Source organism: Mesocricetus auratus, unplaced genomic scaffold (assembly GCF_017639785.1).
Source record: "Mesocricetus auratus isolate SY011 unplaced genomic scaffold, BCM_Maur_2.0 Super-Scaffold_100007, whole genome shotgun sequence".
NCBI lineage: Eukaryota > Metazoa > Chordata > Mammalia > Rodentia > Cricetidae > Mesocricetus > Mesocricetus auratus.
In genome coordinates, this window is record NW_024429191.1 from 50,199,841 (window position 1) to 50,226,867 (window position 27,027).

The following is a 27,027-nucleotide window of genomic DNA, read 5'->3' on the forward strand; positions in this document are numbered from 1 at the left end:
TTAATAAAGCTTATTCTTGAGCTTAAACCAGGACAAAGGATGGATACCAGTAGCCTGAACAGAGGGAGATGTATCCATGACATAGTCTCAGTGGTGTTAGTCATTGTGCAGAGAGATCTGAAGTTTGGATGAGGACCTTTGGAACTTTCTAGAGTTGAAATGAGGGTCTTGTCATTTATATCCCATCATCACAGGTCAGTCATTAGGAAAAGAATGTCCCAGGGAAGGGAACATGGCTATAGATGAGGGGATGCTTGTTGGCAAAGGGTTGCAGAGTAGCTATCAGCATTCCCAGTGACTGGAGGTGATGGCTATATTCTCAAGAGGATTCTGGGAAAATCTTTAAAGTAAGCACATATTACTGGATCATGGGTATTCACCTTGAGGGAAAGAGCCTTGGTTCTGTTCTCATCTCCCTTGCCCTTTGCTTTAGTGCTAAGGGAGAAAGCCTTGTCCTTACACAGCAGCCACAACCTGAGGTCTGCTGGTCCCATTCTTGTTTTTTCAAGTTTCCGGGTTTCTGGGTGTTAGGGTAATGATCTTCTCCTGGTTTCCCCGCCCTCAGTCCATAACCATAGATATACCACTCATAGTGAAACCTAGTGACCCTCAAGGCCCCCAGCCTCTTTCTGTTCCAGAGCTTTCCCCAACTCTGACATTTTCTGGTCCCTGGCTTCATCCTGGTCCATCCAAGACCCATTTCTCCTTTAGTCTTCAGAAAATTGTCCTGAGACATTCAATAAAGTCACATCTATTACACCATTACATTCTCACAATACTGTTGACTCCATGGCATTCAGTAGACAGAGACGTGCTGACGGATGATCTATGTCTCTTTCTTTCCACCTAACTTCAGGAGGACAGAGCCATGTGTGTTTGTGACTGTATTCCTAGGGTCTGGAGCAGTTCTTGGTACACAGGGGCCCTGATATGGATGCATGTATATATGTATTCATGAATGAAGAAATGATTGAAGCACTGTCATGGAGTAAGGCAAACCTAGAGTCCATTAGAATAATAGAATAATATGATTACAGTCGTAAGCTACCTACCTGGTATCATCTTAGTTTTGTTTTGTTTTGTTTTTTGGTTTTATGAGACAGGGTTTCTCTGTATTGTTTTGGAGGCTGTCGGTACAGCCTGGCCTCGAACTCACAGAGATCCGCCTGCCTCTGCCTCCACTGCCCGGCCATCTTAGTTTTCATATATGTACATTTTATGTAATTACAATCCATTAGATGGGTATGACATTCCATTTAATAGGTGAGGACACTGAGTTCTAGAGAAGAGAGTGACTTGCCCAAGTCTCAGGGTATAAGTGGCTGACTCTGCATTGTCTGTCCCTTTTCTTTTCCATTACTCTTATTCTGCACACCCCACTTCCCTTCCCCTGCCTCCTGCCCAGAGGGACTCTTGGGGGTCTTACTTACCTCAGGGTTCTGAGGTTGCAGGCAGGATTCCTGAGCCCCTCACACAGCAGCCTCACACCACGGTCACCCAGGTCATTCAGCTGCAGGTCTAGCTCAGTCAGGCTGGATCTGGCCTTGAGCACTGAGGCCAGGTCCTCACAGTGTCTGGATGTGAGGCCACAGTTGACAAGCCTGCATGGAAGATGCTCACCATCAGCTCCTCCAGGGCTCACTGCTCTTGGGAACTGAGCTCAGTTCTCCCTTTGTGAGCCTGGCATGCTGTGTTAGCAGTGCTCAGCTCTCTGGGGTTCCTTTTCTAGTCTGGGTGTATAATTCCATGCTTCCCACAGCTGAGCAGCAGGAGCAGTGGAGAACAGCTTGGTGACCACTGCTCTGTTGCTCCTGGCAATGGCAGAGCTCAATGAGGCCCAGGACAGCTCACTGGCTCTATTTCAAGAGCCATCTGAAGTGATGTTCTACCAGACTATAGAATAGGACTTGATTTCACTCGTCATGTGAAACATTAATAAATATGGAGTCCACAGAAACAGAGTAGACACCTGATTATAAGGCCAGAGGGCAGGAGGAAAAGGGGAGGGGGATACCATTCCCTGGACCTGGAGCTTTCTCTCTCCTGCTTCACTTAGCCTCTTCCTCTGTGTTCTTCAGTTCTCCTGAAACCACTTCCTCAGGACGTTTGCTCCACTGGAGACCTCATGGGTCTGTTGTAAGCAATAGCTAGTGGGGCTCCTTGATGAATGTCAGTCTCTCATGATCTCCAACAACAGAATCCATTTATTTATCATAACATTCTGACCTCTGTTACAGGCAGAAGAATGCTGCCTGCAACCTCAGAATCCTGAGCTAAGTAAAACCCTCTGATCAAGAGGGGTTGGTGAATGTTTGATGAGTACCAAGCCTCACCCTAGACTCAGCTTTTGTGTCTGCTCTCCTGCCGTCCATCCCTGCTTCAGAGGAGAACCCAGGCCAGACTCACCACAGTGTCTTTAGGTGGCATCCAGGGTATCTCAGGGTCTTACAAAGATTCTGCACTGCAATACAGTTAATTGGATTTCCACTTAAGTCCAGCTCCTCCAGGCTTCCTGTGAAGCGAAGAGTGGAGAAAAGAATCTTCCAACTGGTGTCTGTGATAGGGTTCACCCTGGACCTGATGGAGAGAGATATGGTGATTTGGGTGAATGTAATGGGGGATGTGACTTCTGTGTGCATGGTCTGAGTGTACAGACCTACATAGCAGAATAGGTTTCTATCTGCTTGAGCGCCAGGCCTCCATATGTCACCCCCAGCTTCTATTTGCTCCTTTCTTCCAACATCTGGATCCTCTGCTCTGAGTGGTTCCTCATCTACATCCTTATCATAGCATGCTGTGTGTTCATTTTGTGTGTCTGTTTCTTACTAATCTAGGTGTCATCTTTTCTTAATAATCTAGAATGCCCAGCACTGGGCTTGGCACAAAGAAGGGCCTTTGTTACTCACACAGGCTCTTCCTTTAGATGTGAATGTACCTGCTTTCCTTTGGAACAGAATTCTAGAAGATGGAAAAGGGAGGGGGACAAGAGCTCAGCAGAGGTGTCTGTGCATGACTGTGATGTGTTGGTTCACATGATTCCTATATCTTTACAAGAATAGAAGACAACAGAGAAGGGAGAAAGAAGGGAAAAATGGAGGGAGGGAGGGAGAGAGAGAGAGAGAGAGAGAGAGAGAGAGAGAGAGAGAGAGAGAGAGAGAGAGAGAGAGAGAATTCCTTTAATGTGAAATACTAAGCAAATGAAGGGAGGAAAATAGTGAGTTCTAAGTCAGCCTAAGCTACAAATCAGAAGGAGCTGGGAGCAGCTCCAAGCCTGTATTGTGCAACATTATATCTCAAACATTAGAAAACAAAATGAAATAGCAAACTTAAAAAAAACCACAATTCCAGAAACACAGATGGAAAGTTGTCAACTTTTTTTTGAGACAGGGTTTCTCTGTATTGCTTTGGGGTCTGTCCTGGAGAGCTCACTCTGTAGCCCAGGCTGGTTTTGAACTCACAGAGATCTGCCTGCCTCTGCCTCCTGAGTGCTGGGATTAAAGGTGTGTGCCACCAATGCCTGGCTGGAAAGTGGCCAACTTTAACTGAAACAAAAAGTACAGGATTTTTCATTCCAATTTTACAAAAACAAAGAAATGTTTACAAACCAAATATTAAACTTTGAAGAATTGTGTTTCTAAAAGACTTTATTTTTACTTTATGTGTCCATTTATATTCCTTCCTTTCTGTGTCCACTATATGCATGCAGAATCCTACAGATGCTAGAAGCAGGGTCTTTAACCCTCGGGGACTGTTGTTAAAGGCAGTTGTGAGCCATCTGATGTGGGTCCTGGGAATGGATCTAGATCCTCTATAAGACCAGCAAGTCGTCTTAACCATGGAACCACTCTCCCGGCCCTCAAAGGATGACAGTTTTGATGTATGTTGAGTATTTGCACTGACTGAAAGTGGAACTTCAGAATGTGTTATTCAAAAAACAGTGCCATTAGGAGCCACACAGAGAAATTACTCACCTTGCCATATTTGATGGTTTAATGCCCTGGGCCGGTCCTTTCCCTTCCCTTGGCTTTGGCCAGTCTCCACCCCTGAAATCATTCCCTTGTGTGCAATGGCCTCCTGCCTGTCTCCCTGCCTTGTCTGGCTTTCTTTCCCTCTCAACTTTACTTTCTTACTAGCAGCTCAAACCTCTCTCTCTTCTATGGGGTTGCTCCATAATCCTAAGACCACTGTACTTTTCAAGCAGGCTGGTGTTCGTGGTTTCTCTTGCCCTATCTGGTATGCCTCTGTACCTACTTGGACTTCTTCTGAAGATCCACATCACACCACTTCTTCTTGCAACATCTGTATCAAGGTCATTCAAGATCACATGTTTATAACCATAGACACTTAGTAACAACCTTAAATGGCCAAGACCAGGAAAATGGTCCAATTAGCCAAGTTATTATCCCCAGGGAATATCATAGTGCTATTCAGAATGGTTACTAGACTTTTAGTAACTGGAGAAGACAGTCTTAATTCATTAAGAAAATAAACACGAGCATAAGATAACAGATATAGTGTGGCAGTGTATAGAAAAAAGATTGATATGTGCCAGAGGCCATTATCATTTATAAACAGTAGGTGGCAATTAGTATTCTAGGTGTCAACCCAGCAGAAAGAAATTCTCTGATGGGAAACCTTGTTCAAGCAAGGCTATGAGGCTACAGACTCCAGAACATCTTTTGCGTCTATATTACAGCAATTTTCCCCTAGTGGCTATGAGGAATTCCCTACTGTCTGTATCTAGTATGTGTGTATCTCATGAATACATCCCAATCTACTGGGCATTTTAATCTGTAGATTGTCAAGAAGGTGAACCCCCCTTAGCTGTATTGTCTAATGATATTAATAATGTTAGCTAATACAGGGTTTTCATGAATAAAAATGTATACAAAGAAATGCTAATATAGTCAAGGAGTGTAAGTCCCCCCCAAGAACTGTCTTGGGTTACAGCTTAGCCTGACATTATGAAAACAGCTGGAAGTCCCCAGCTGCCAAGATAGCTGTTTTAAACATTCAAAGTAGCTTTGGAGTAGACCAGGTGCCTTGCAAATGGGTTTTGAGATAAACTACTCCCAGGAAAATATAATGTTATTTACAAGGACATGTAGGCAGCTGTCTGGGTTGTTGAGCCAAGGTAAAAAGTGTGAAGCAAATCTCTGTGCCAGCCTCTCCGCTAGTTCTGGCTGACAATCTAGGACAGTGATTAACTCTCTGCACGCATTTCTACCGTCAGTTTTATCGCCTTGGTTCAATTATCATAGGGAAGGATTCTCTAACTGGCCAGGGCTACAAAAAATAAACTAACTTTATAGATCCATGAAAGAGTTACAAGTTTCTCTTTTTATGGTCAAGGATTACATACAGGACATGAAAATATATTTTAAGATTCAAAATGCTTTTAATGTCACTATATGCCTTGGAGAGTGCCACGGGAACTCATCTGCACTCATGCCCCTCCACCCCAGTCCTCTACCTTCTGTGGGGTGGGGGGACTCCCCGCCATACTGCTGTTCAGCAATGCACAATCCCTAATGACACATCTCTCTCCCTGACTTTTCTATGTTTGTTGATCACAAAATGTTAGTTTAAAATGTTTATACACTTAGAAACTTAGGATATAACAAGCAATTTTCTTATTTCTCATTGACACCTTAGCGAGTAGTAATATAAGGCTACCTCTGTAGATGATATAACAAAAAGACTTCTCTTTTTACAGTTGCCCACCAATTAAGGAATTGACTGAGACAAGTTACCTGGCTTTATTTCATGCAAGTCTGTCAGGATGATTCTGTTCCTTATCATTTACTAGGAAATGAAATATGACCTTCAAATGTAATGCCTCAAAGATTTTTGTAGGTATGTAAGGTGTAAGAACAAAGGAACAGTGGAGGAACAGCATGGGACACCATGAGAGGAGCATGAGAGAAGGAAAACATCATGTACAGTAGATTCAAAGGGAAAATCAAGAGTAAAGACAGAGCTAGAATGAGAGATAGAATAGAGAAAGCAGAGAGTGTAACAGAGGAACATTTTGAGAGAATGTAACATGAGAGAATAAAGGAGGAGTGTCAACTTGTATAGCCATTTTGGAGATTTGTATGGAGATTCCTCAGAAAAATAGGAATCAGTCTATCACAAGATCCAGCAATTCCACTCTTAGGCATATATCCAAAAGATGCCCATTCATACAACAAGGACGTCTGTTCTGCTATGTTTATAGCAGCACTATTTGTAATAGCCAGAACCTGGAAGCAACCTAGATGCCCCTCAACTGAAGAGTGGATAGAAAAAAATATAGTACATTTACAAAATGGAGTACTACTCAGCGGGGGAAAATGGAATTTTGAAATTTGCAGGCAAATGGATGGCACTAGAAGAAACCATCCTGAGTGAGGTAACCCAGTCACAAAAAGAGAAACATGTTATGTACTCACTCATTTTAGACATGGAACAGGGGATTGCCAGCCTACAATACCACTGCCCGAGAGTCTGGGAAACAGGGAGGACCCTAAGAGAGATATGCATGAACCTTCATCCAGTGGCTGACAGAAGCAGAGGCAGACACCCACAGCTAAACACTGAACTGAACTCCTGGAACCCAGTTGCAAAGAGGAGTGATGAGCAAAGGAGTCAAGACCTGGCTGGTGAAACCCACAGAGGCAGCTGACCTAAACAAGAGGAAACTCATGGACTCCAAACTGGTGACTGAGAGGCCAGCATGGTACTGATCCAGACCCCCTGAACCTGAGTGCCAGTGAGGAGGCCTCAACAATCTTATGAGACCTTGGGTAGTAGATCAGTGTTTATCCCTGGCATACAAATGGACTTTGGGAGCCCATTCTACATGGAGGGCTGTGCTCTCAGCCTGGACACATGGGGAGGGCCTAGGCTCTGCCTGAGATGATATGACATACTTTGAAAATCCCCCATGGAAGGCCTTACCCTCCCTGGGGAATGGCAGGGGATGGGATGGGGAGTAGGGAAGATGGGGGAGGAGGGGAGGGAGAGGGAGATTGGAGTAACATGTGAAGAAATTTTTATAGTTTTTATTTCAAAAATAAAAAAGAATAAAAAACCCTCAAAATGAAGGAATTGATAAGAATAGTTGCATTTTTCCAAAAAGTCCCTCAGAAAAAGTCTTGGCTTGGAGACACTATGGAGTTTTCCATTGAGCCCTGCCTACAAGGGGTTGGTTCTTCTTGGGCTGCAATAAATAGCTATGCCCCAATTCTTTACTTCATGCTGTGTACAAAATCTAGTCTTGGGATTCCTAACTGTGGTGTTTTGAATAAAATATGACCAAGAGTCCTTAGCATTTGAATTCTTTGTCCTCAATTGGTGGTACTATTTTAGAATACTTAGCGGTGTGGGTTTGTGGAAGGATGTTACAGGGGGCAGGTTTTAAGATTTCAAAGCCTTGAGCCATTCCCAGTACACTCTTTCTGCTTCCTGCTTGTGGTTCTAGAATGAGCTCTCAGCTTCTGCTCTAGTCACATCCTTTCCCTCTGCCACAATGGACCCTGATCCTTCTGGACCATAGGCCCAATAAACTCTTCTATTAGTTGTCCTGTCCACAGTGTTTTATCACAGCAACAGAAAATTAACCAACACACCAGGCAATCTCTCTATCAATGAGTTACATCCTTAGCCAGTAATATTTTGAGACAGTGTCACACAATGGTAGCCCAGGCTGTATTGGGACTATTGGTCTTTTTGTCTCAGACTTCTGAATTTGGGAAGACAGGTATGTGCAACCAAGCTCAGCTACCCAAATTCTTAATGCTGTCCTCTCCGAGGAATGGAATTCTGGAGAATACTAATCTTTGTTGTTTTGATAATTGATATATTCTCACTTTTTTACAACAAGCATTTTTTGTTTTATCTTTTGAGGCAGGGTTTCTCTGTGTAGCCTTGGCTGTCCTGGAACTCACCCTGTAGGCAAGATCCACCTGCCTCTACCTCCTGAATGTTGGGATTAAAGGCATGCACCACTACCATCAAGCAACAAGCAAGTTTTTAATGAGGTCATCCTAATCACATAAAATGAGTCATTGATACAACTTCCCATATGTGTGTAGCGAAGTTTGTCCATGTATGTGCTCATTGACCTGGTTCCTTCATCTCTTCATCCCCTTCCTGTTCTCTAACAGTTGCTCTACTACTTTTGAGTCATTTACTTTTCATGTGGGCTTTTGCTGAGTTTCCCAGATTGTTGTTGAAGTTCCTGAACTCAAGAAATCTCCCTGCTTTAGCCTCCCAAATTATGGGATTCCGATCTTAAGCCAGAAAGTCCAACTTAGCTTATCTGTAGAAAAGCTTCAGTGTGTAAAAAACAGAAGACTCAAATAAAAACATTTCTTTTCTGAGATTCTCTCCCTTTGTGGTGCATTTGGATAAGCATTCTCTCCTGTGATACCTGGTGTGTGCCTGATCATTGTAAGTATCACTCCTTAGGTAATTAATGTACTTGAATACTTTACCCCTTCTTTTTGAGGTTCTCATGGAAGTATCTATATTTATCCTCTGTTAAATGATTGGTAGGGCCATAAATGAATGCTTAATGAATATTGATGGTGTGAATCATCTAGAGGGGAGAGAGACACACACCCTGATACTGGGTCACCACTACAGCGCAGTGGAAGGGAAGTTTGCCTTGCTGCTTGGATTGGCAGGAAGTTAGGAAGCCTCCAGGCTGAGCACCAGGACAAGACTGCCTTCATTGACACATACAAGGAAGACATTTGGGCAGGGAAAACAGTGACTCTCACACTTATGCATTCTGAGGAGTTGGTGGAAAGACCGTAGGGCCAAGGTTACAGTCATGTGGATAGGGGATGGTGTCTCCCAGAGCTGAATAAGCAATTTCTCAAAGCGAAAGCATGGCAAGAGAGAGGACCAGTAACTGTGGGCCATTTGAACCTTGTGAAAGATGAAGATTTGAATCAGAGCAGGTGGGTAGTCTTTACCAAGGCATAAAGAAAGATAAAAGCCCATAGCCTCATCATATAGTCAGGCACACAGAGGCAAATAGAGAAAGACAATTAGAATCAGCAGCTGGATGTCACTGGTGACCTGTATCCTGTTGCCCTGGATCCAGCTAAGTGTGCTGAGAATATGTGTGCTCATGGAATCCACAGGGAAACTGGAGAGAGGGCTGTGTCTGGATACTCACAGAACCATCCTTGGGGCCGTCAGCGTTGGTCCCTGCTGTCCAGCCCCATCCAGCTGAAGCCTCTTCACATGGTGGCAGAACTTAATGCAGAAAGTGACCACCATGAGCTCCACATCTGTCTGGACCACCAGGTGCTTCACATTTGTCTGGAACACTGGGTGTGCCATATCTGTCTGGCCACACACCTTTAATTTTTGGAGATTGTACATCACCTGTGTCAGGAACTTTTCATTATGAATCTCATAAAAACAGTGAAACAACCCCAGAGAATAGAGATGCTGGTGCTGGGCCAATGCCCTGGCTTTCTCCAGAATTTCCCATAGGGCGTGCCGAGGCAAGCGGGTGGCGAAGATCTTCTCCAGTTCATTCATCCCTTGTTCACTCGACAGGCCGAACAGGAAGTGCATAGTGGGTGCCTCAAAGAGGTCTTCTTTTCCATACACTTCTATCAGTGTTTCCACAGTTCTGTAGATTTCTTTATCACCATGTTTCTCATTATTCCCCAAAATGCAAGATATCGCTGCAAAGAACTCCTGGAGACACACCTGGGAGAAGCTGTAGCTCAGAGATCTGGGCTGCTTTTGAAGGACTCTGGTTTTCAGGAAAGTGCCAATGACATTGCAAGCTAACCCTTTCTTCAAGAGATCTCTTTCACAGAACAGGGTCCTTCTTCTCCAGATCCCTTCGGCAGCCAGCGAGCAGAGAGCTCTGAGCTGGGTCCCTAGGGCATAACCTGAGAAAGTCTGGGAAAGGTATTTCAGGCAGAGGGCTGTGGTGGTCTGTGAGGTCAGTGAGAGGTTTCTCCCCTGCTCCATCTGCTGCTTCAGGCAAGTGCAGGCTAGCCAGGACACCCAGGGCACCACACACAGTGTTGAGAGCACTGGGTTTGATTTAATCAAGCTAAAAGCTGCAGTTGCTTCTCTTTTCTTTGTAAAATATTGGTTGAGATATTCCTTCTGCCCAGACTCAGAGAAGCCCAGGACTTCCACCCAACGTGGCTGCCCCAAAGAAGGAATGATCTTCTGTGGATATGTAGTCCGAGCTGTGAGCAGCAATGAAGCCTCAGGAAGGACAGATTTCCCCAGCAAACTGCCCAGCAGTCTGTGCACTGGCTGTGGCTGGCTCCAGTGCAGACAGAGCTCAGGATTCTTCTCTTCCAGGACCCATGCTGGCTCATCTATGCCATCCAGGATGAAGAGCAGCTTCTCAGGGTGAGACAGGATCTTTCTGATGGGATCCTTAGCCTGGTCTTTTGCTATGAGCTCAGTCAGACTCAGCTGCTTGCACTGGGCCAGCTCTCTGCAGCTGAAGTAGAAGACATGCTGGAAGCGATCTCTGTAGAGCTGGCCTTCCCCCCATGCTCTCCTCACCTGCCTGGCCAGCGTTGACTTCCCAATCCCAGCAGCTCCCTCTAATATGACTAATTGAGGCTCTTCCTGGGTATCTAGACTTGGGCGAAATAAGTCTTTGATCTCAATTAAATGTCCTTTCTCTTCTTTTACACATTGGTGCCTGCTTTTCTTGGCCAAGTTTTCACAGCCTCTTGGGCAAGATTTTTGTAGAAGTAGTAGCTGTGTGAAATTTTGGAGCAAATCCTCTGTTTTCAAGGTCTGTGTGTGGCAAAGATTCCCTCCTCCTTGGTTTTGATATATTTTTGTAATGATTCCTAAAAAAGGGAGAGAAAGATGGAGCATATAGAGTTATTTGTTATTTCATTCCTTTCTTTCTTCCATCTTTCCACTCTTCAACAACCAGATAAGCATAGGTATCCCTCTAAGCTGTACAACAGACTGGTTGTGGGCCCAGGATATTCTGAACAGTGCAATTCAAAGAATGTGAGCTTTATAATAGAAGATTCTACTTAAAGTCTTCACTTGACCTACAATAATGCTGTGTGACCTTCATCCACACATCATATAATTATCAATGTCTTACTCTGTTGCAGACCTGCTCTTGGGTCTGAGAAAAAAGGGTGAGTTCACAGATACAACTTTGTCCACATTCAGTCTATGCAATGATCCAGTAGCTCCACTGAGCTCTGGCTTTCTCATCTATAATTTGGGGCTGTGGTTTGTCCTGTAGGAGGCCACAGAATACTGGGGAGATTACAGACAGTGGAGTCATTGTCTGCTCCAGATAGATCCCGTTGGCCCCCACCATTGAAGCCCTGACAATATCATTTTTTAAGTCCCTAGATTTTGTGTCTGATGGAATGGTCTTGGGATATCTTAGAGTTTATGCTTTAAGACATGGACTTGCCCCTGTCCCCAGCACTGGCAATCAAAGACTTATATTGTACTGCCTTCCAGATAACAGTTGATATCAACAGGCCTTGTTTGTGGCTACTATTTGGATGTTTTTGCCCCACTAAAACTCAGTTGCCAATGTAGCAGTAAGAGGACAAGGGTCTAGCACTAGTGTTTGGAGTCATGGGGGTGGACCCCTTATTAATTGGTCAATAGTTTTCTTTTAGGAATGGTCAAGCTATTGGGGAGATGGATTCCCTTTTCCTTGGGCAGGCACCTGCTTGCCTGTATACTTTTTTTCTCCCCTAAGCTGAGCAGTCATAGTTTCTACTTGAATTTCCAGACTCCAGAACCATGCTTTAATATACATGCTCTAAACAAACAAACAAACAATAAAAAATTAAAGCCACTGAGTATGATAGTGTTGTCCTGTAATTCATCTCTTAGAAGACAGAGGCAGAAGGATTTCAGAGCCAGCCTTTTTCCATATGATGAATTTGAAAACATCCTGGGCTAAAATCAGTCACTCAGTCACTCAGTCACTCAGTCACTCAGTCACTCACTCACTCACTCACTCACTCACTCACTCACTCACTCACATACATAACTACATAACATATTAACAAAAGATCCCCAGTCTCTGTTTCCTGTCCTGGCAATGGAAAACAAACTAACACACTTGCTCTTGATGTAATCTGCTCTACGGTTCACACAGCATAGTTTGCCGGCTCCCTGCTCCGGCCCTACTCCCACTTCCTTCAACCAGTGCCTCCAAAGACCTTCTCTTCACTTTTGTATCTGACCACAAACCTCATATCTGCATCTTCTTTAGAAGGAACTCATGACAAGGCAGATAGGATGATGCTCAATGAACCAGAAACCAAGCTCATCCCTCAACACCCAGGTTGCATAAAGTACAAGGCCTGTCCTGCCTTGGTCAAAGTTTAGGAGAGTATTTGGTGACCACACAGTTAACACAATTAGCCCTTGAGAATCTGGCTTCAGGGGCCAACTTTCTCTGAAATCAGGATCCATAGATCTGCTGTCATTGTCTTTTGTAGGACAACATCTAACATCTCCTGAGTGCAGTAGGCCGGCTACTCATGTCTGTGGCCGAGGTCTACCTGGCTCAGGCCATGTCTGCCAGAGGTTCAAAGGGATGGCTCAGCTCTTCCTAGGCTATGCTTTTCAAGATCTGCCAGCTAGAATGTATCTGTTACCATGCCCACATCAGTTCTGTCATACTTCAAAAGCTCCTGGGGCAGCAAGATGATTCAGAAGTTAAAGAGCTGTCAGCAGAATTTGGGTCCCACAACCCTATGCACATTCTATATTTGCATTGTGGCCTCTGTCACTTCAGGCTCAGTAAACTGAGAGAGATCCCCAGAGCAAGATGGCTACCTATATTTGCTCCATTGACAAGCTCATTCATTCTTCCTCAATGAATAAAGAGAGAGCAACTGAGGAAGATCCTGGACATCAATTTATGGAGTCCACATATACACACAGCACAACTCCCAACATATGTATACCCAACATATACAAACATGCATACACATATGTATCCACAACGCACGCATACACATAAAGTAAAAAGACCATTTTTAAATGTAAAGACAATGAGAAATATCCTAAGTGAGAAAAATACTGCACTTTCTCTATCATATGTGGAACCTAGCTTTATATATTTAGATTTATATATTTAATTTGTTTTTAAGTTTACGTTAGTTAATTTTGAGAATTCACTACATATATGCTATATTTACATCATTTCCACCCTTCTCTAACTTCTCTATCCCCTCTAACTCCACCTGTGTCCCCTCTTTCCCACTAAATTCGCCATATCTTTATTGATTTTTACATATATGCATACATACATACATACATACATACATACACACACACACACACACACACACACACACACACACACACACACCCTGCTGAGTCCATATAGTGCTGCTGTTATATATTTCATTCTGACCACTTGGGGATTGGAGAGCCTATGAGGGACTCATTGCTGGAGAAGACTAATCATCCTTTTCTTAGTAACCATTAATTGTTTGTAGCTTTTCATCTAGAGGTAGAACCACGTGAGATGTATCTGGAGTGTCTCTAGAGTTCAGGAAACTATATGAACCCAAGAAAAGGCTAAAGTAAGGGTCTTAAGGTATAGATAGTGTAGAACACTTGTGATTTGAAAGTGGGGTTCTTGTTTTATGTGAGGATAGGGATTGGGTGACAGAGGAGAAGATTTGGTGGGTATGGGCTAATCAAAACTAATAATTTATGAAAGATCATTATAGAAACCCACTACTTTATAAGTGTCCTAGATGGTTTTATGTGAACCTGAGACCTTTGAGAAGTAAATGTCTCTATAAGACCAGGGCTTAGGCAAATGTGTATAACATTTTCATAAATATTGATTGATGTGGCAAGGCTCACACCATTGGTGATGGTGGCATCCTTGGGATGGTGGTCTTGGTTATATCAGAAAGCCAGCTGAGCAAACCTTGTAGAGCAACCCACTAAGTAGTGCCCTTCTGTGGTTCCTTCATCAGCTCCTGCCTTCAGGTTTCTTGCCTTGTTTGAGTTCTTGTCCTGACTTGCTCTGAAGTTGAACAGTTATGATGAAGTATAAGACCAATAAGTTTTTCTTCTCCCAGTTTCTTTGGTCATGATGTTTTATCACAGCAATAGTAATGCTAAGTAACTAAGACTGTAAGTTAACAAAAAATATTACTTAAATAAATGCAGGCTAGTGAGCCATGGGTGCACTGTGCTTTCTTAAGAAGACACAAGTCGTTAAAGGGAAATTTCAATGCCAAGCATTGAGTACCTCCCTAACAGTTTTTTGGTCAAGGAGGATGCAGAGACTCCAAAAACAACAAAATCTGTTGCTGTTGCTCTTGGTAGTCTAGCCTGACTAAAGTGAAGAATGTATTGCTGAAGACACAATATACTTTTGTTACAGGATGTAGGAAAACCAAGTTGAAATAGACATGCAATTTTTTCATCCTGGCTAGCTTTCATAGTACTAGGTGTTATGATGCCACTGCAGAAGAAAACCCATCAATGCTATTACCTGGTGGTGACTCTGAAACCTGCAATAGTGACCTGCCAGGCAAGATATGTTCACTGGTGCAACAGTTGCATGAAGATTATAGTGCAATCAATTGCTTGCTTATTAGGTTTGAGGAATTTTCTTTCTTTTTCCTTCCTTCCTTCCTTTCTTCCTTTTTTTCGAGACAGAGTTTCTTTGTGCAACAGCCCTAGCATTCCTGGAACTCACTCTGTAGACCAGGCTGGTCTCAAACTCACAGATACCCAGCTGTCTTTGCCTTCTGAGTGCTGGGATTAAAGGCATGCACTACCACACCCAACAGCTTTGAGGAATTTCTGATGAGGTTTGAATTTCAAGGGAGGGATTTCATGCCTGGTACTGTAAATGTGGACTAAAAGACTATGGATTCAGAGATCATAGGTGCTATGGGAAGATCCATTGCTGTTGTTTTACTAAATGCATATATTGTTTAACTGCCTTATGATATTTATATTTATTCCTAGAGATTGGCATTTCTCTCAGTCTTGGCCAGAGAACTCTCTCTATGCAGCAGGCAGCAAGTAATGCAGATATTCATAGTTAAAATGCTGATTAAATGTCTGTTGTACGCTTGGCTCTAAGTGGGGTATCTAAGTGGGGTCATGAAGGTTCTGGGACATGGAAGAAGAGTTGGCAGAAAGAATGAAAGAGATGGAGGATAGGAAGGAGTGTTTTCTCTGAGATGTGTTTTGTTACATGGCTGTTGTGCTCATGAATTCACTATAGCTATAGTCGCTTAAACATGACTTTCACCATACCAAGCCAACAAGTTCAGTTATTATTCTATTAGGTAGCACTAATTATATTGAGAGTTTAAACAACAACAACAAACATGCAAATCAACAAGACAGCAACAATAACACAAAACAAAACGCAAAGGGAAAAGACTTGAAAATGGGGGCAGATGTGTTGGGAGGATGTCCTGGCAGAGTGAGAGAGAGTTGGGAGTGGGAGCCAAGAGGGGTCATTTCTAGCCTATGACATTTAACATTCCTCCGTGGCTCCTCTGACCCTCCATTTAAGATGCCTGTCCCAGGTGGAGGCTCACCAGCGATAACTGCCATCTATGTGGACTAGAAGTCCCATCCGCAGCTGCCAGCTTGCTTATGTTTAGTTCTGAATCCAGACTAGTCAGGTTTCCATTTAACAAGCCCCTTACCTGAGTTGAGACTTCGTCTCCACCGTTTATGACCTGAGCTCAGTAGTTGTGGGGAGCCTTGGTGGCTAGTGGGATAAATGTATGGTCTCATTGTTGAGCCTGGAAATGATAAAGAAAGGGACATGGGAAGGGACTGATTGTGTGATTGTCATAGAAGCAGCAATAAGAGTCAGGGTAGCAAGGTTGTGATCCTACCTACCTACTCTCACACCCTTCTCCACAGTCTTATGGATAGAATTATGCTCAAACATATGATGCAGGGACATGGACCTGCACTGGGACCATGAAGTTCAAACACCTATGCTGATCTTCAGTAGTCCTAAGAGTGAGTCTCCATTCTTCTCTGATCCTGAGCTCCCTCATGTGAGTCCCTGAGCTTGTGGTTCAATGGGATAGGTAACATCTTACTCTATAGTTCAGGCTTGCCACCAGTTCAGACCCCTCCTTCACTAATCTCACAGGTTCTGGGAGTACAAAAATATGTCCAGAACCAGTTAGTAATCTTATATTTGAAGGCTTATGATGTTTTTTGTGTTTGAACTAAAACCTCAAGGAGGATAAAGTGTCCATCAGACATAAAGAGTCTCACAACCTTCTTGGTGGCTCAGTTATATTTCAAATACTACTGAGAGGTACTAAGTAGAATCCTATGGAGGAAGGTGAGAGTTTTAAAAACACAGTATTGATACACATTGAAATTTAAGCTTGGCAGTTCCCGATGTAGTGGAATTGTTTTAGTGGAACATCTTGGAAGCCAATAATAGTGAGTAATATATTTGAGAGAAGTGTCCTGTTGGTAGCAAGGAGGAAAGTTTGTTGGGAGAGAGACATGAACAGTAATCTATGGTTTAATATCATCAGTGGAGTCTTCACTAAGCCCTGTGTGCAAAGTTCTTCTTATATGCAGCTTGAAGACATGTGATTTACACATGTAGGAGAGATGACAGCAGAACAAAGACTGGTCAGAGTCAATGATCAGATAATGAAACTGAGACACAGTCTATGGAATGGCTTTTTGTATGACACACATTAAATGATGCCAAGGTGATAACCAGGGGCAATGGCTTTTAACTCTGTAGTCTTCATTCTCAAGGCTTAGTGTGGGTTGTGCAAGAATGGTCTTTTAAGAGAAACACAACATATAGTAGCTGGAGAATGAAGGAAGAGGAAGTAATTTCTCAGGCAACCAGTGTTCTAGATTGCAGCCTTGCATCTGTCCCTATTTGCTGTGAGCTAGGACAAGTTAACCTTTCTCTTTAGACCTTGCACTGGAGAGAGGTGACTTCTTTGATGATTGAGAAGAGGAAGAAGCAGGGGTGTGGCCTGTGTGAGTCGATAAAAAGGAGTTCATGCTGAATCTGAGGAAGGACCCTTATCTCTCCTTCATATCCATCTCAAGGGAAAAGAACTTGGAACATCAGGACCTGCATGACACCTGGTTTTCAAAAACCATTCACATTTTGAGCTGAACTGTGGGTGGCATTTTGACTAGGATCACTAATGACCCACAAGAGTTCCAATTTCTTCATGTGTCAAATGCAGCTTCAGCATTACACAACCCAGAGGTAGCATTTCATATCTGTGATTCTTAACATTCCAACATAGCTTCTCTGACCTAACATTAAAGTTGTCTGTCACAAGTATCTATCAAGGTTGAGGCTCCCCTGTGACAACCACCATCTATATGGACTCCAAGTACTGTTCACTATTGTCAACTCAGCTTACATTTGGTTCTGAATAAGACTTGTCTGATGCCCACTTAAGAAACCCTGTGCCTGAGGTTGGAATTGATCTCTAAGGTCCGTTACCTGAGCTCAGTAGTTGTGAGGAACTTTGGCAAAAGATGGGATACATATAGGGTGTTATTGCTGCTCCTGGAAATGATGAAGGAAGGGCCATGGGAAGAGACATTGTTTGTGTGCTTGTCAAAGAAACAGCTGTTAAGAGTCAAAGTAGCAAGGCTGGTGTTGTACTTCCTTACCCTCATCCTCTTCTCCATAGTCTCATGCAGAAAATGATGCTCTTACAGGTGCTGCAGGGACATGTTCCTGCACTGGTCCTCCAAGTTTACATACCCATGGGGACTACTCTAGTCCTAATACGAGTCTCCATTCTTTTCTGAGCCTTAACTCCCTCCTATCTGTCTATGAGCTTGTGTCCTGCTGGGACAGGTAGCATTTTACTGCATAGTTCAGGATTGCCTTGAGTTCATAATTATCCTGCATTGATTCCAAACATTCTTTGATTATAGAAACATGTCTAGGACCAGTAGGTAATTTTGAAGCCTTATGATGTTTGTTTGTGTTTGACCTAAAATCTTAAGTAGAATAAAGTGTCCATCAGACAGAGAGAGTCTGACAAACTTCATGGATGCTCAGGTAGATATTTCAAATACGAGCTGAGAGTTACTAAGTGGCATCCTAGGAACAAGGGTTGAGAGTCTTTAAAACACAGTGTTGATATTTAAGCATGAAAGTTCTGCATAGAGTGGAATTGTTTTAATGGAACAACATGAAGGCCAGGAAGAGTGAGGAAAAGAAATGTAAGAAGGATACTGGTGGTAGCCTTTGTGGTAGGAGAAACGTTTGCGTCAAGAAAGACATGGACCACCCATATTCTCTTCTAAGAGGTTCAGTGTGGCTGGATTTATGTTGAGGCCTTTGATCCATTTGGACTTGAGTTTGTGCATGAGGACAAACATGGATTGATCCCCAGTCTTCTACATGACAGCCTCCAGGTATGCCAGCACCATTTGTTGAAGATCTTTCTTTATTCCATTGTATATTTTTAGCTTCTTTGTCAAAAATCAGATGTTCATATGTATGTGAGTTAATATCAGGGTTTTCAATTGGATTCCATTGGTCTACCTGTCTATTTTTGTGCCAATACCAAGCTATTTTCAGGACTATAGCTCTGTAATACAGATTGAAGTCAGGGATGGTGATGCCTCCGGACGTGCCTTGTTGAACAAGGTTGTTTTGTCTATCCTGGGTCTTTTGTTTTTCCATACAAAATTGATTATTGTTCTTTCAAGGTCTGTGAAGAATTGTGCTGGGATTTTAATGGGGATTGCATTGAATTTGTAGATTGCTTTTTGCAGGATTGCCATTTTTACTACATTGATCCTACCTATCCAAGAGCATGGGAGATCTTTCCATTTTCTGAGGGCTTCTTTAATTTATTTCTTTAAAGATTCAAAGTTCTTGCGATACAGGTCTTTCACTTGTTTGGTTAACGTTACCCCAAGGTATTTTATGTTGTTTGTGGCGATTGTAAAGGGTGATGTTTCTCTGATTTCTTTTTCAGCCCTTTTATCATCTGTATATAGTAGGACTACTGATTTTCTTGAGTTGAGATTGGTACAGGAGACAGCTTCCTGAACATAACACCAGTAGCACAGACAGTAAGATCCACAATTAATAAATGGGACCTCCTGAAACTGAGAAGCTTCTGTGCAAAGCTTGTGTGAAAAGGACACAGTCAGCAAGACAAAAAGACAACCCACAGAATGGGAAATGATATTCACTAACCCCACATCTGGCAGAGGGTTGATCTCCAAAATTTACAAAGAACTCAAGAAGCAAGTCTCCAAATCACCAAAGGATCCAATCAAAAAGTGGGCTGCAGAACTAAATAGAATTTTCAATAGAGGAGTCTAAAATGGCTGAGAGGCACTTCAGAAAGTGCTCAACATCCTTAGCCATCTGGGAAATGCAAATCAAAACAACTCTGAGATACCATCTCACTTCTGTCAGAATGGCTAAAATCAAAAACACCAACGACAATTTATCCTGGACAGGATGTGGTAAAAGGGGAACACTCCTCCATTGCTGATGGGAGTGCCAACTTGTTCAGCCACTTTGGAAATCAGTATGGAGATTCCTCAGAAAAATGGGAATAAACCTACCACAAGACCCAGCAACTCCACTCTTAGGCATATATCCAAAAGATGCCCATTCATACAAGAAGGATGTCTGTTCCACTATGTTCATAGCAGCATTATTTGTAATAGCCAGAACTTGGAAGCAACCTAGATGCCCCTCAACCGAAGAGTGGATAGAGAAAATGTGGTACATTTACACAATGGAGTACTATTCAGCAGAAAAAAAAAACAATGGTATCCTGAGATTTGCAGGCAAATGGATGACACTCAAAGGAACCATCTTGAGTGAGGTAACACAGTCACAAAAAAAGAAACATGGCATGTATTCTCTCATATATGGATTTTAGACATCAATCTGGGGAGTGCCAGCCTACAATCCCATGGCCAGAGAGTCTGGGAAACAGAACCTTCATTCAGTGGCTGATGGAGGCAGAGGGACACTCCCATGGCTAAGCACTGAGCTGAACTCAAGAAAGCCAGTAACAGAGAGGGAGGACTGATGACCAAAGGGATTAAGACTGGTCTGTCTTAACCTCCAGAAACAGCTGACCTGACAAGGGTTAACTCTTGAATCCCAGGCTGATGCCTGGGAATTCAGCATAGGGCTGATCAAGACCCCCTGAATGGGGGTGTCAGTGAGGAGGCCTAGGCAATCTATGGGGCCTTTGGTAGTTGACCAATATTTATTCCTGGCATACAAATGGACATTGGGTGCCCATCCCACAATGAGAGATACACTCTCACCCTGGACTCTTGGGGGAGGGTCTAGGCCCTATCCTAGACTATGGAAAACCCCCATGGAAGAATTCACCCACCCTGGGGAAAGGAGGGGCTATTGGGTGGGTGGTGGGAGGGCGTGGGAGAAGGGGAGGGAAAGGGAGAGGGACGTGAGATTGACATGTGAAGAAACCTTGTTTCTAATTTGAATTTAAATTTAAAAATAAATTTTTTTATAAAAAAAAGTAAGACATGAACACACTAACCTCTACTACAATATCATCAGCGGTGTGTTCTGCAAGCCCTGTGTGCAAGGACCATCTTATATACATCTTAAAGATGTGAGAGCTGTACAGATTGGAGAGTTGGGAGCAAAACAAAGGGTGAACAGCTTCAATAGTCAGATAATGAGGCTGAGACCCAGTTTGAACAATGTCTTTTTCCAAGACACAGATTAAATTATGCCAAGGTGACAACCAGGGCCAATGGTTTCTGACTCTGTAGTGTTCATTCTCAAGGCTTTATGTGGGTGGTTAAGAACTGATTTTGAAGGAAAATACAAAGGTTTTGTGTGGGCAGGAGTTTCCCAGAGTAGTACCAGTATAAAGGAGGAAGTAGTTATTTCTCAGACTTCCGTTGTTTTAGATTCGATCCTTGCATATGTCTCTATGTGCTGTGAGCTTAGACAAGGAAACCTTTCTGTCTAAACCCTGTGCACTGGAAAGAGGTGGCTACTTTGATGCTTGAGAAGACCAACAAGCAAGAGTATAGCCAGCAAAGAGTGAAATAAGACTACTCAGGGTGAAACTGAGGCCGGAGCCTTCACTCTCTCTGTGGTCCTTATTGAGGAGAGACACCTTCAAACTTCAGGCCCTGCATAACCCCTGGAATTTCAGAACCCACTCATATTTTGTGTTGAAGTCTGGGTAACATTTTAACTAGGCAAAATGTCTAATGCAACTTCAGCAATACAGAACAAAGAGGCATTATTTCTAGCTTGTGACTCTTAGCATATCTCCATGGCTCCTCTAATCTTATTTAAGTTTCCTGCTCAGGTCCCCAAACAGGTGGAAGCCCACTTGTGAGGAAAAACCATCTCTGTGGACTAGAGATTCCTTGCCCAGCTGCCAGCACAGCTTGTTTAGTTCTAAATCAAGACTAATCGGGTTCCCATTTAACAAGCCCATTACCTGGCTTTGGAATCCATCCCCGATGTTTATGACCTGATCTTAGTAGTTTTGAGGAGCCTTGGCGGGTATTGGGATTTCTGTAGGGTGTCCTTGTTGAACCTAGAAATGTTGAAGAAAGGGCCATGGGAAGAGACATTGTGTGATTGTCAGAGAATCAGCATTATGTAATCTTATCAAGCAAGGCTGGAGTCCTACCTAGTTATCCTCACAAACTTTCCCTAGTCTTATAGAGAGAATGATGCTCTTACAGGTGCTGTAGGCAAACTGTCCAGCACTGGGACCATGAAATTCATACAGCTATGCTGGTTTACTATAATACTTTGCGTGAGTCTCAGTTACTCTCTAAGTCTCATGTGGCTTTCAGAGCTTCTGTCCCCAGCAATAAGAAGCATCTTGCTGTGTAGTTGAGGCTCCTTTGATCTGCCATGTACATTGTCTGTCACAGGTCTCTATGAGGTGGAGGTTCACCTGTGACAACTATCATCTATGTGGACTAGAATTCCAATCCCCAGCACTAGTTCAACTTATGTTTGGTTTTGGATAGAACTCATCAGATTCCCATTTAACAACCCCTGTACCTGATGTCAGAATTGGTCTCCAAGGTCCATGCCCTGAGCTCAGTAGTTGTGAGAAGCCTTGGTGAAAGGTGGGGTATATATAGGGTGTCATTGTTGAGCCTGGAAATAATGAAGAAAGGGCCATGGGAAGAGATGCAGTCTGTGTGATTGTCAGAAAAAAAGCAATAAGAGTCAGAGAAGCAAGGTTGGAGTCCTACCTGCCCACCCTCAAACCCTTCTCCACAGTCCCATGGTGAAAATGATGCTCAAACACGTGCTTCAGGGACATGGTTCTATAAGGGGACCATGCAGTTCACACCCATATGTGGTCTACTCTAGACCTAAGTATGAGTCTCCATTCTTTTCTGAGCCTCAACTCCCTCATATGGTTCTCTGAGCTTTTGTTCCACAGGGATAGGTAGCACCTTACTGTTGTAGTTCAGGCTTGCCTTGAGCTCACATTCTTCCTGTATGAATTTCACACATTCTAGGATCATTGGAATATGTCCACAACAAGTTAGTAATCTTGTTTTTGAATCCTTATGAATTTTTTAGTGTTTGTTCTAAAACATCATGGCAGATGAAGTATCCATCACACAGAGATATTCTGGCAATATTCTTTGGGGTTGAGGTATATATTTCAATCAGTAGTTGACAGTTACTAACTGGCATCGTAGGGAGGAAAGTGAGAGTCTTTAAAATACCATTTTGATATACAATGAATTTTGAGTGTGGACATTCTGGATGGAGTGTAATTGTTTTAATGGGACAGCATGGAGGCTGGAAGGGTGAGGAAAAGAAATGAGAGAAGTATGCAGGAGGCAGCATAGAAGAACATTTGTGGGGAGAGAGACATGAGCAGTCTAATCTGTGATAGGATATCATCAGTGGAGACTTCCCCAAGTCCCAAGAGCAAGGGACTTCTTATATGCAGCCTGAAGATGTGAGATCTGCACATGTTGGATTAGTGGCAGCAGAATAAATGTGAGTAACCTCAATGCTCATATAATGAAACGGAGACTCAGTGTGTGGAATGGCTTTTTCTAAGTCATGCATTAAATGATGCCAAGGCGACACTAGTGGCATTGGGTTTGACTCTGTTGCCTTCATTCTCAAGGCCTTGTGTGGATTTGATAATAATGGGGCTGTAAAGGAAGATGCAAGGTTTAGATGTTGGCAGGACATTAACAAAGAAACAGCAGGAATAAGGAGGAGGAAGTCATTTTTCAGGCTCCTGTTGTTCTAGACTGCAGCCCTTCATCTGTCTCTATGTGCCATGGCTAGAACAAGATAACCTCTCTCTCTAGACTTCATGCACTGGAGGGAGGTGGCTCCTTTGATTCTTGAGTAAAGAGAGAAGGAAGAGTAAAGGGTATAGCCTGTGTAAGTTGAAAAAATGGAATTCAGGATAGGGCTAAGGTAGGAGCTTTCTCTTTTGTGTCCATCCCCAGAGAAGAGACCTTCTTTGAACTCCAGGACCTGTATGACTCCTGAGTTTTCAGAACCCATTCATTTTAGCTGAACTTTGGGCACCATTTGGGCTAGGATCATTGCTGAGTCCCATGGATCTAGTTTCTACATGTGTCAAAAGCAACTTTAGCACAGCAGAGCCCAGAGTGATCATTTATAGCCTGTGACTTAATATTACTCCATAGCTGTTCTGACTTTCCATTTAATTTGCCTCTCCCAAGTTTCTATACAGGTGAAGGTTTACCAGTGACTACAACCATCTATGTGGACTCAAAGTCCTATTACCAGTTGCCAGCTCATCTTACACTTGGTTCTGAATCCAGACTGGTCATGTTCCAATTTAACACGCCCTTTTCCATGCTTCAGAATTTGTCTTCGCTGTTTATAACCTGATTTGTGTACTTGTGTGGAGCCTTTGTAGGGTGTCATTGTTGAGCCTGGAAGTGATAAAGAAAGGTCAACGGGGAGAGAACGGTTATGTGATTGATAGGAAGCAACATTATGATTTAGGGTAGCAATGCTGTGGTCCTACCTGCTTACTCTCGTACCCTTCTCCACAGTCTCATGGAAAGAAAAATGTCCAGTCACCTGCTGCATGAACACAGTCCTGTGCTAGGACCATGAAGTTCACATACCTATGCTGATCTGCTTTAATCCTAAGTGCAAGTCTCTATTCTTCTCTGAGCGTCAGCTCCCTCATACAGGTCTCTGAGCTTCTGATCCACAGGGATCTGTAGCACCTTAATGTATATTTCAGGCTTGTCTCAGGTTCATATTCTTCATGCATTAATTTCACATGTTCTGGGATTATAGTAATATATCCTCGACAAATTGGTAATCTTATTTTGAAGCCTTATGAGTTTTTCCTTAGTGTTAGATCTAAAACATCAAGGTGCATTTAGTATCATCTAGCAGAGAGATTCTGACTAACTTCTTGGGGGCTTGGGTACATACTTCAATAGTAACTGACAGTTGCTAGGTGACATCCTATGGAGGAAGGTGAGAATCTTTAAAACAGTTGTGATATACAATGAAATTTGAGCATTGAGGTTCAGGAATAACATGAAGGCTGGGAATAGTGCAGGAAAGAAATGACAGAAGGAAACCAGTGGCAGTCTAGGACCTTTTGTGTGGAGAGAGACATGAGCATTCTAATTGGCAACCATTGTTGGGGAAGTCCTGTTATTTGCCTGTTATTTGTCAATAAAGCACTGTCTGGCCTATAGGGAATCTAGATAGGAGGGACTAGGAGTCCAGGAGGACTCTGGGAAGGAGAAACACAAGAGAGTTGACATGTAACGCCATGGGGGTAGGAAGCCCAGAACCATTCTCCGGTAAGAGAAATACTTAGATTAACAATTATGGGGTAATTACTTAAGTCAGAGGTAGCCAGTAAGAAACAAGCAAGGCCAACAGCTTCATAATTAATATAGCCTCCTGTGTGTTTATTTTGGACTGATGCGTATCTAGAACCAGGCTGGCGGAAAGGCTTCTCTCAAGGAAAAAGCTTCCCTTAACAGAATGGTTGTCAGAAGCGGGATTGAATTTCCACGCAAAACAACAAAAGCTTTAAAGGAATTTTAGAAACAGAAGAACAGAGAGAAGCACAGATTTTGGTAGCAGCAATTTTCTCAGGTGTGCTCTGTTTTGCTAGCGACAAACCGAGATTCACGTGGCGCGCTTACCGGAGTCTTCCTGACTCGGCATAAAAAGAAAAAAGAAAAAAAAAGAATAAAAAAAACAAGGTTGTTTTAAGAGACTCTGCTAACAATTGAAAAGTTGTACGTACAGCTGGAAGTGGCAGCTTTTGCTGGAGGTCAGCATGGACTGAGGCGGTAAGCTGGAGTCACGCTTACGCCTGCCATCTTGAAAAAAACCGGCAGTTTATAACAGCCGCGGTTTTACAGATAAGACACATGGCCAGAAAAATGTAAAGATTTACAGTAAAGTCAGACTTGGATGAACAAAACCTCTAAAGGATTACAGTGTGTTTAAAAATATACGTAAGATTGAGAGAGAAAATAAAGAAGCTGGCTGTGGTGGCGCACGCCGGTAGGAATTTCCCCAGAGGCAGAGGCAGGCAGGTTTCCAAAGAGAAACCCTGTCTCAGAGAAAAATAAATAAAAGTGAAATAAATAAAGTAATAATAGATAAATAAATAAGTCACGTAAAGATGGAAAATACACAGAGAGTCTGGATACTGCACGCTATTGTGTTTTTCAGTTTTTTGATTACTCAGGATGGAACTGCTAAAGTACACTTGATTATAAATGCTGCTAAATTAATCCAACTTCTATCTTTTGAAAATGCCTTGACTTCAAAATTTAAGTATAAGGAAAAGGAGATTTTGCTTATGTTTCTACAGAAAATGAAAAGCTGAGGATTCCTTCCAGGCTTCTGTGGTTTGACAAACCAAGACCCCCGGAAACAGTGGACCAGGTGTTCCAACTATTGAGACAGCTAAGATGATGCAGCTTTACAGACCCCCAAAATACGGACTTATACAGGTTTCTGAGTTTTGTCATGATCCCCATGGTATAAACAGCGCCCCCTTCCAGCAGGAAGCATTTTGGAATGAGCGACGTCCTAATTCCCATCTTGTTTATAAATCTTTGTTTTCATTTAAATGGGGTTGTTTATAATTGGCTAATGATCACAGCCAATCTTTTTAATGGTAAAAAAGGGAATTATGATATGGGTATTGTTTTTCATTTATTGATACAAATTCAAGGTCAATTTTGTGATATGTATATTTCTCCTCTTGATTAAGTATTGTGCTTATGCTGATCTTTTAAAATGTAATGCGTAATTAAATACAGATTATAGATGGTTACTTGTAATAGTCAGAATTTATAGTTAGGTAAGTTAGGTTTTCTAGATATACAGAAATATATTTGACATAGACAGTCTTCAAACCTTTCAAAGACCTTCAGAAAATGGCATTTAATATGGTTTAGGGTTTTTCTTGACAATGAGAAATGTCTGCTCCTGGCAGCACCAATTATGTCTGAGAGGAAGATGGGCATCGAAGAAACTTGTTATGGAGGTTACTTTCAACATGGCAAGATTAGCCATTTGGGCAAGAAACTGCTCTTGCCTAGACTGTTTGACTGTTGCTGTATAAACTGAACATGCAGGACCCACAGGAAAGTGACTGCTGAACTCAGTCTTACAGGGTTCCTGCTTCATGGAAGAGTCTACCAGACTTTCTGCAGGACACAGAAAAATGACTGACAGACTGCCAATGCAGATGGACAGTTTGAAATTTCCTGCTTTGCTGAGAAATCTTCTGGATACATTGTGGCCTATGGGCTGAAGATGGATGCCCCAACGTTACAGAGGAACTTCGGGTGACTGTCCAGGCAGTGAGATATCTCTGTCAATCCTAGTGTTTATATATTATCCTTCTGTGGTCTTTGATGGAGTTGAAGACTGATAGTTATAATTATAGTTTTCCTTAGTTATGATAAAAGATAAGCTACATATAGAACTTTAGACTCACAAGGATGGGATGGATGATATTTTCTTTA

At 42.7% G+C, this 27,027-nt stretch overlaps 1 protein-coding gene across 1 annotated transcript in view; it reads right to left on the minus strand.

Annotated features, from left to right (window-relative positions):
* Nlrp1 (NLR family pyrin domain containing 1) overlaps positions 1-27,027 on the minus strand; it is a 122,916-nt gene that overhangs the window by 24,150 nt on the left and 71,739 nt on the right. The window contains 3 exon segments of the mRNA XM_040748048.1: positions 1,431-1,601; positions 2,407-2,577; positions 9,173-10,808. Of these exon segments, the coding sequence (XP_040603982.1) occupies positions 1,431-1,601; positions 2,407-2,577; positions 9,173-10,808 (1,978 nt within the window).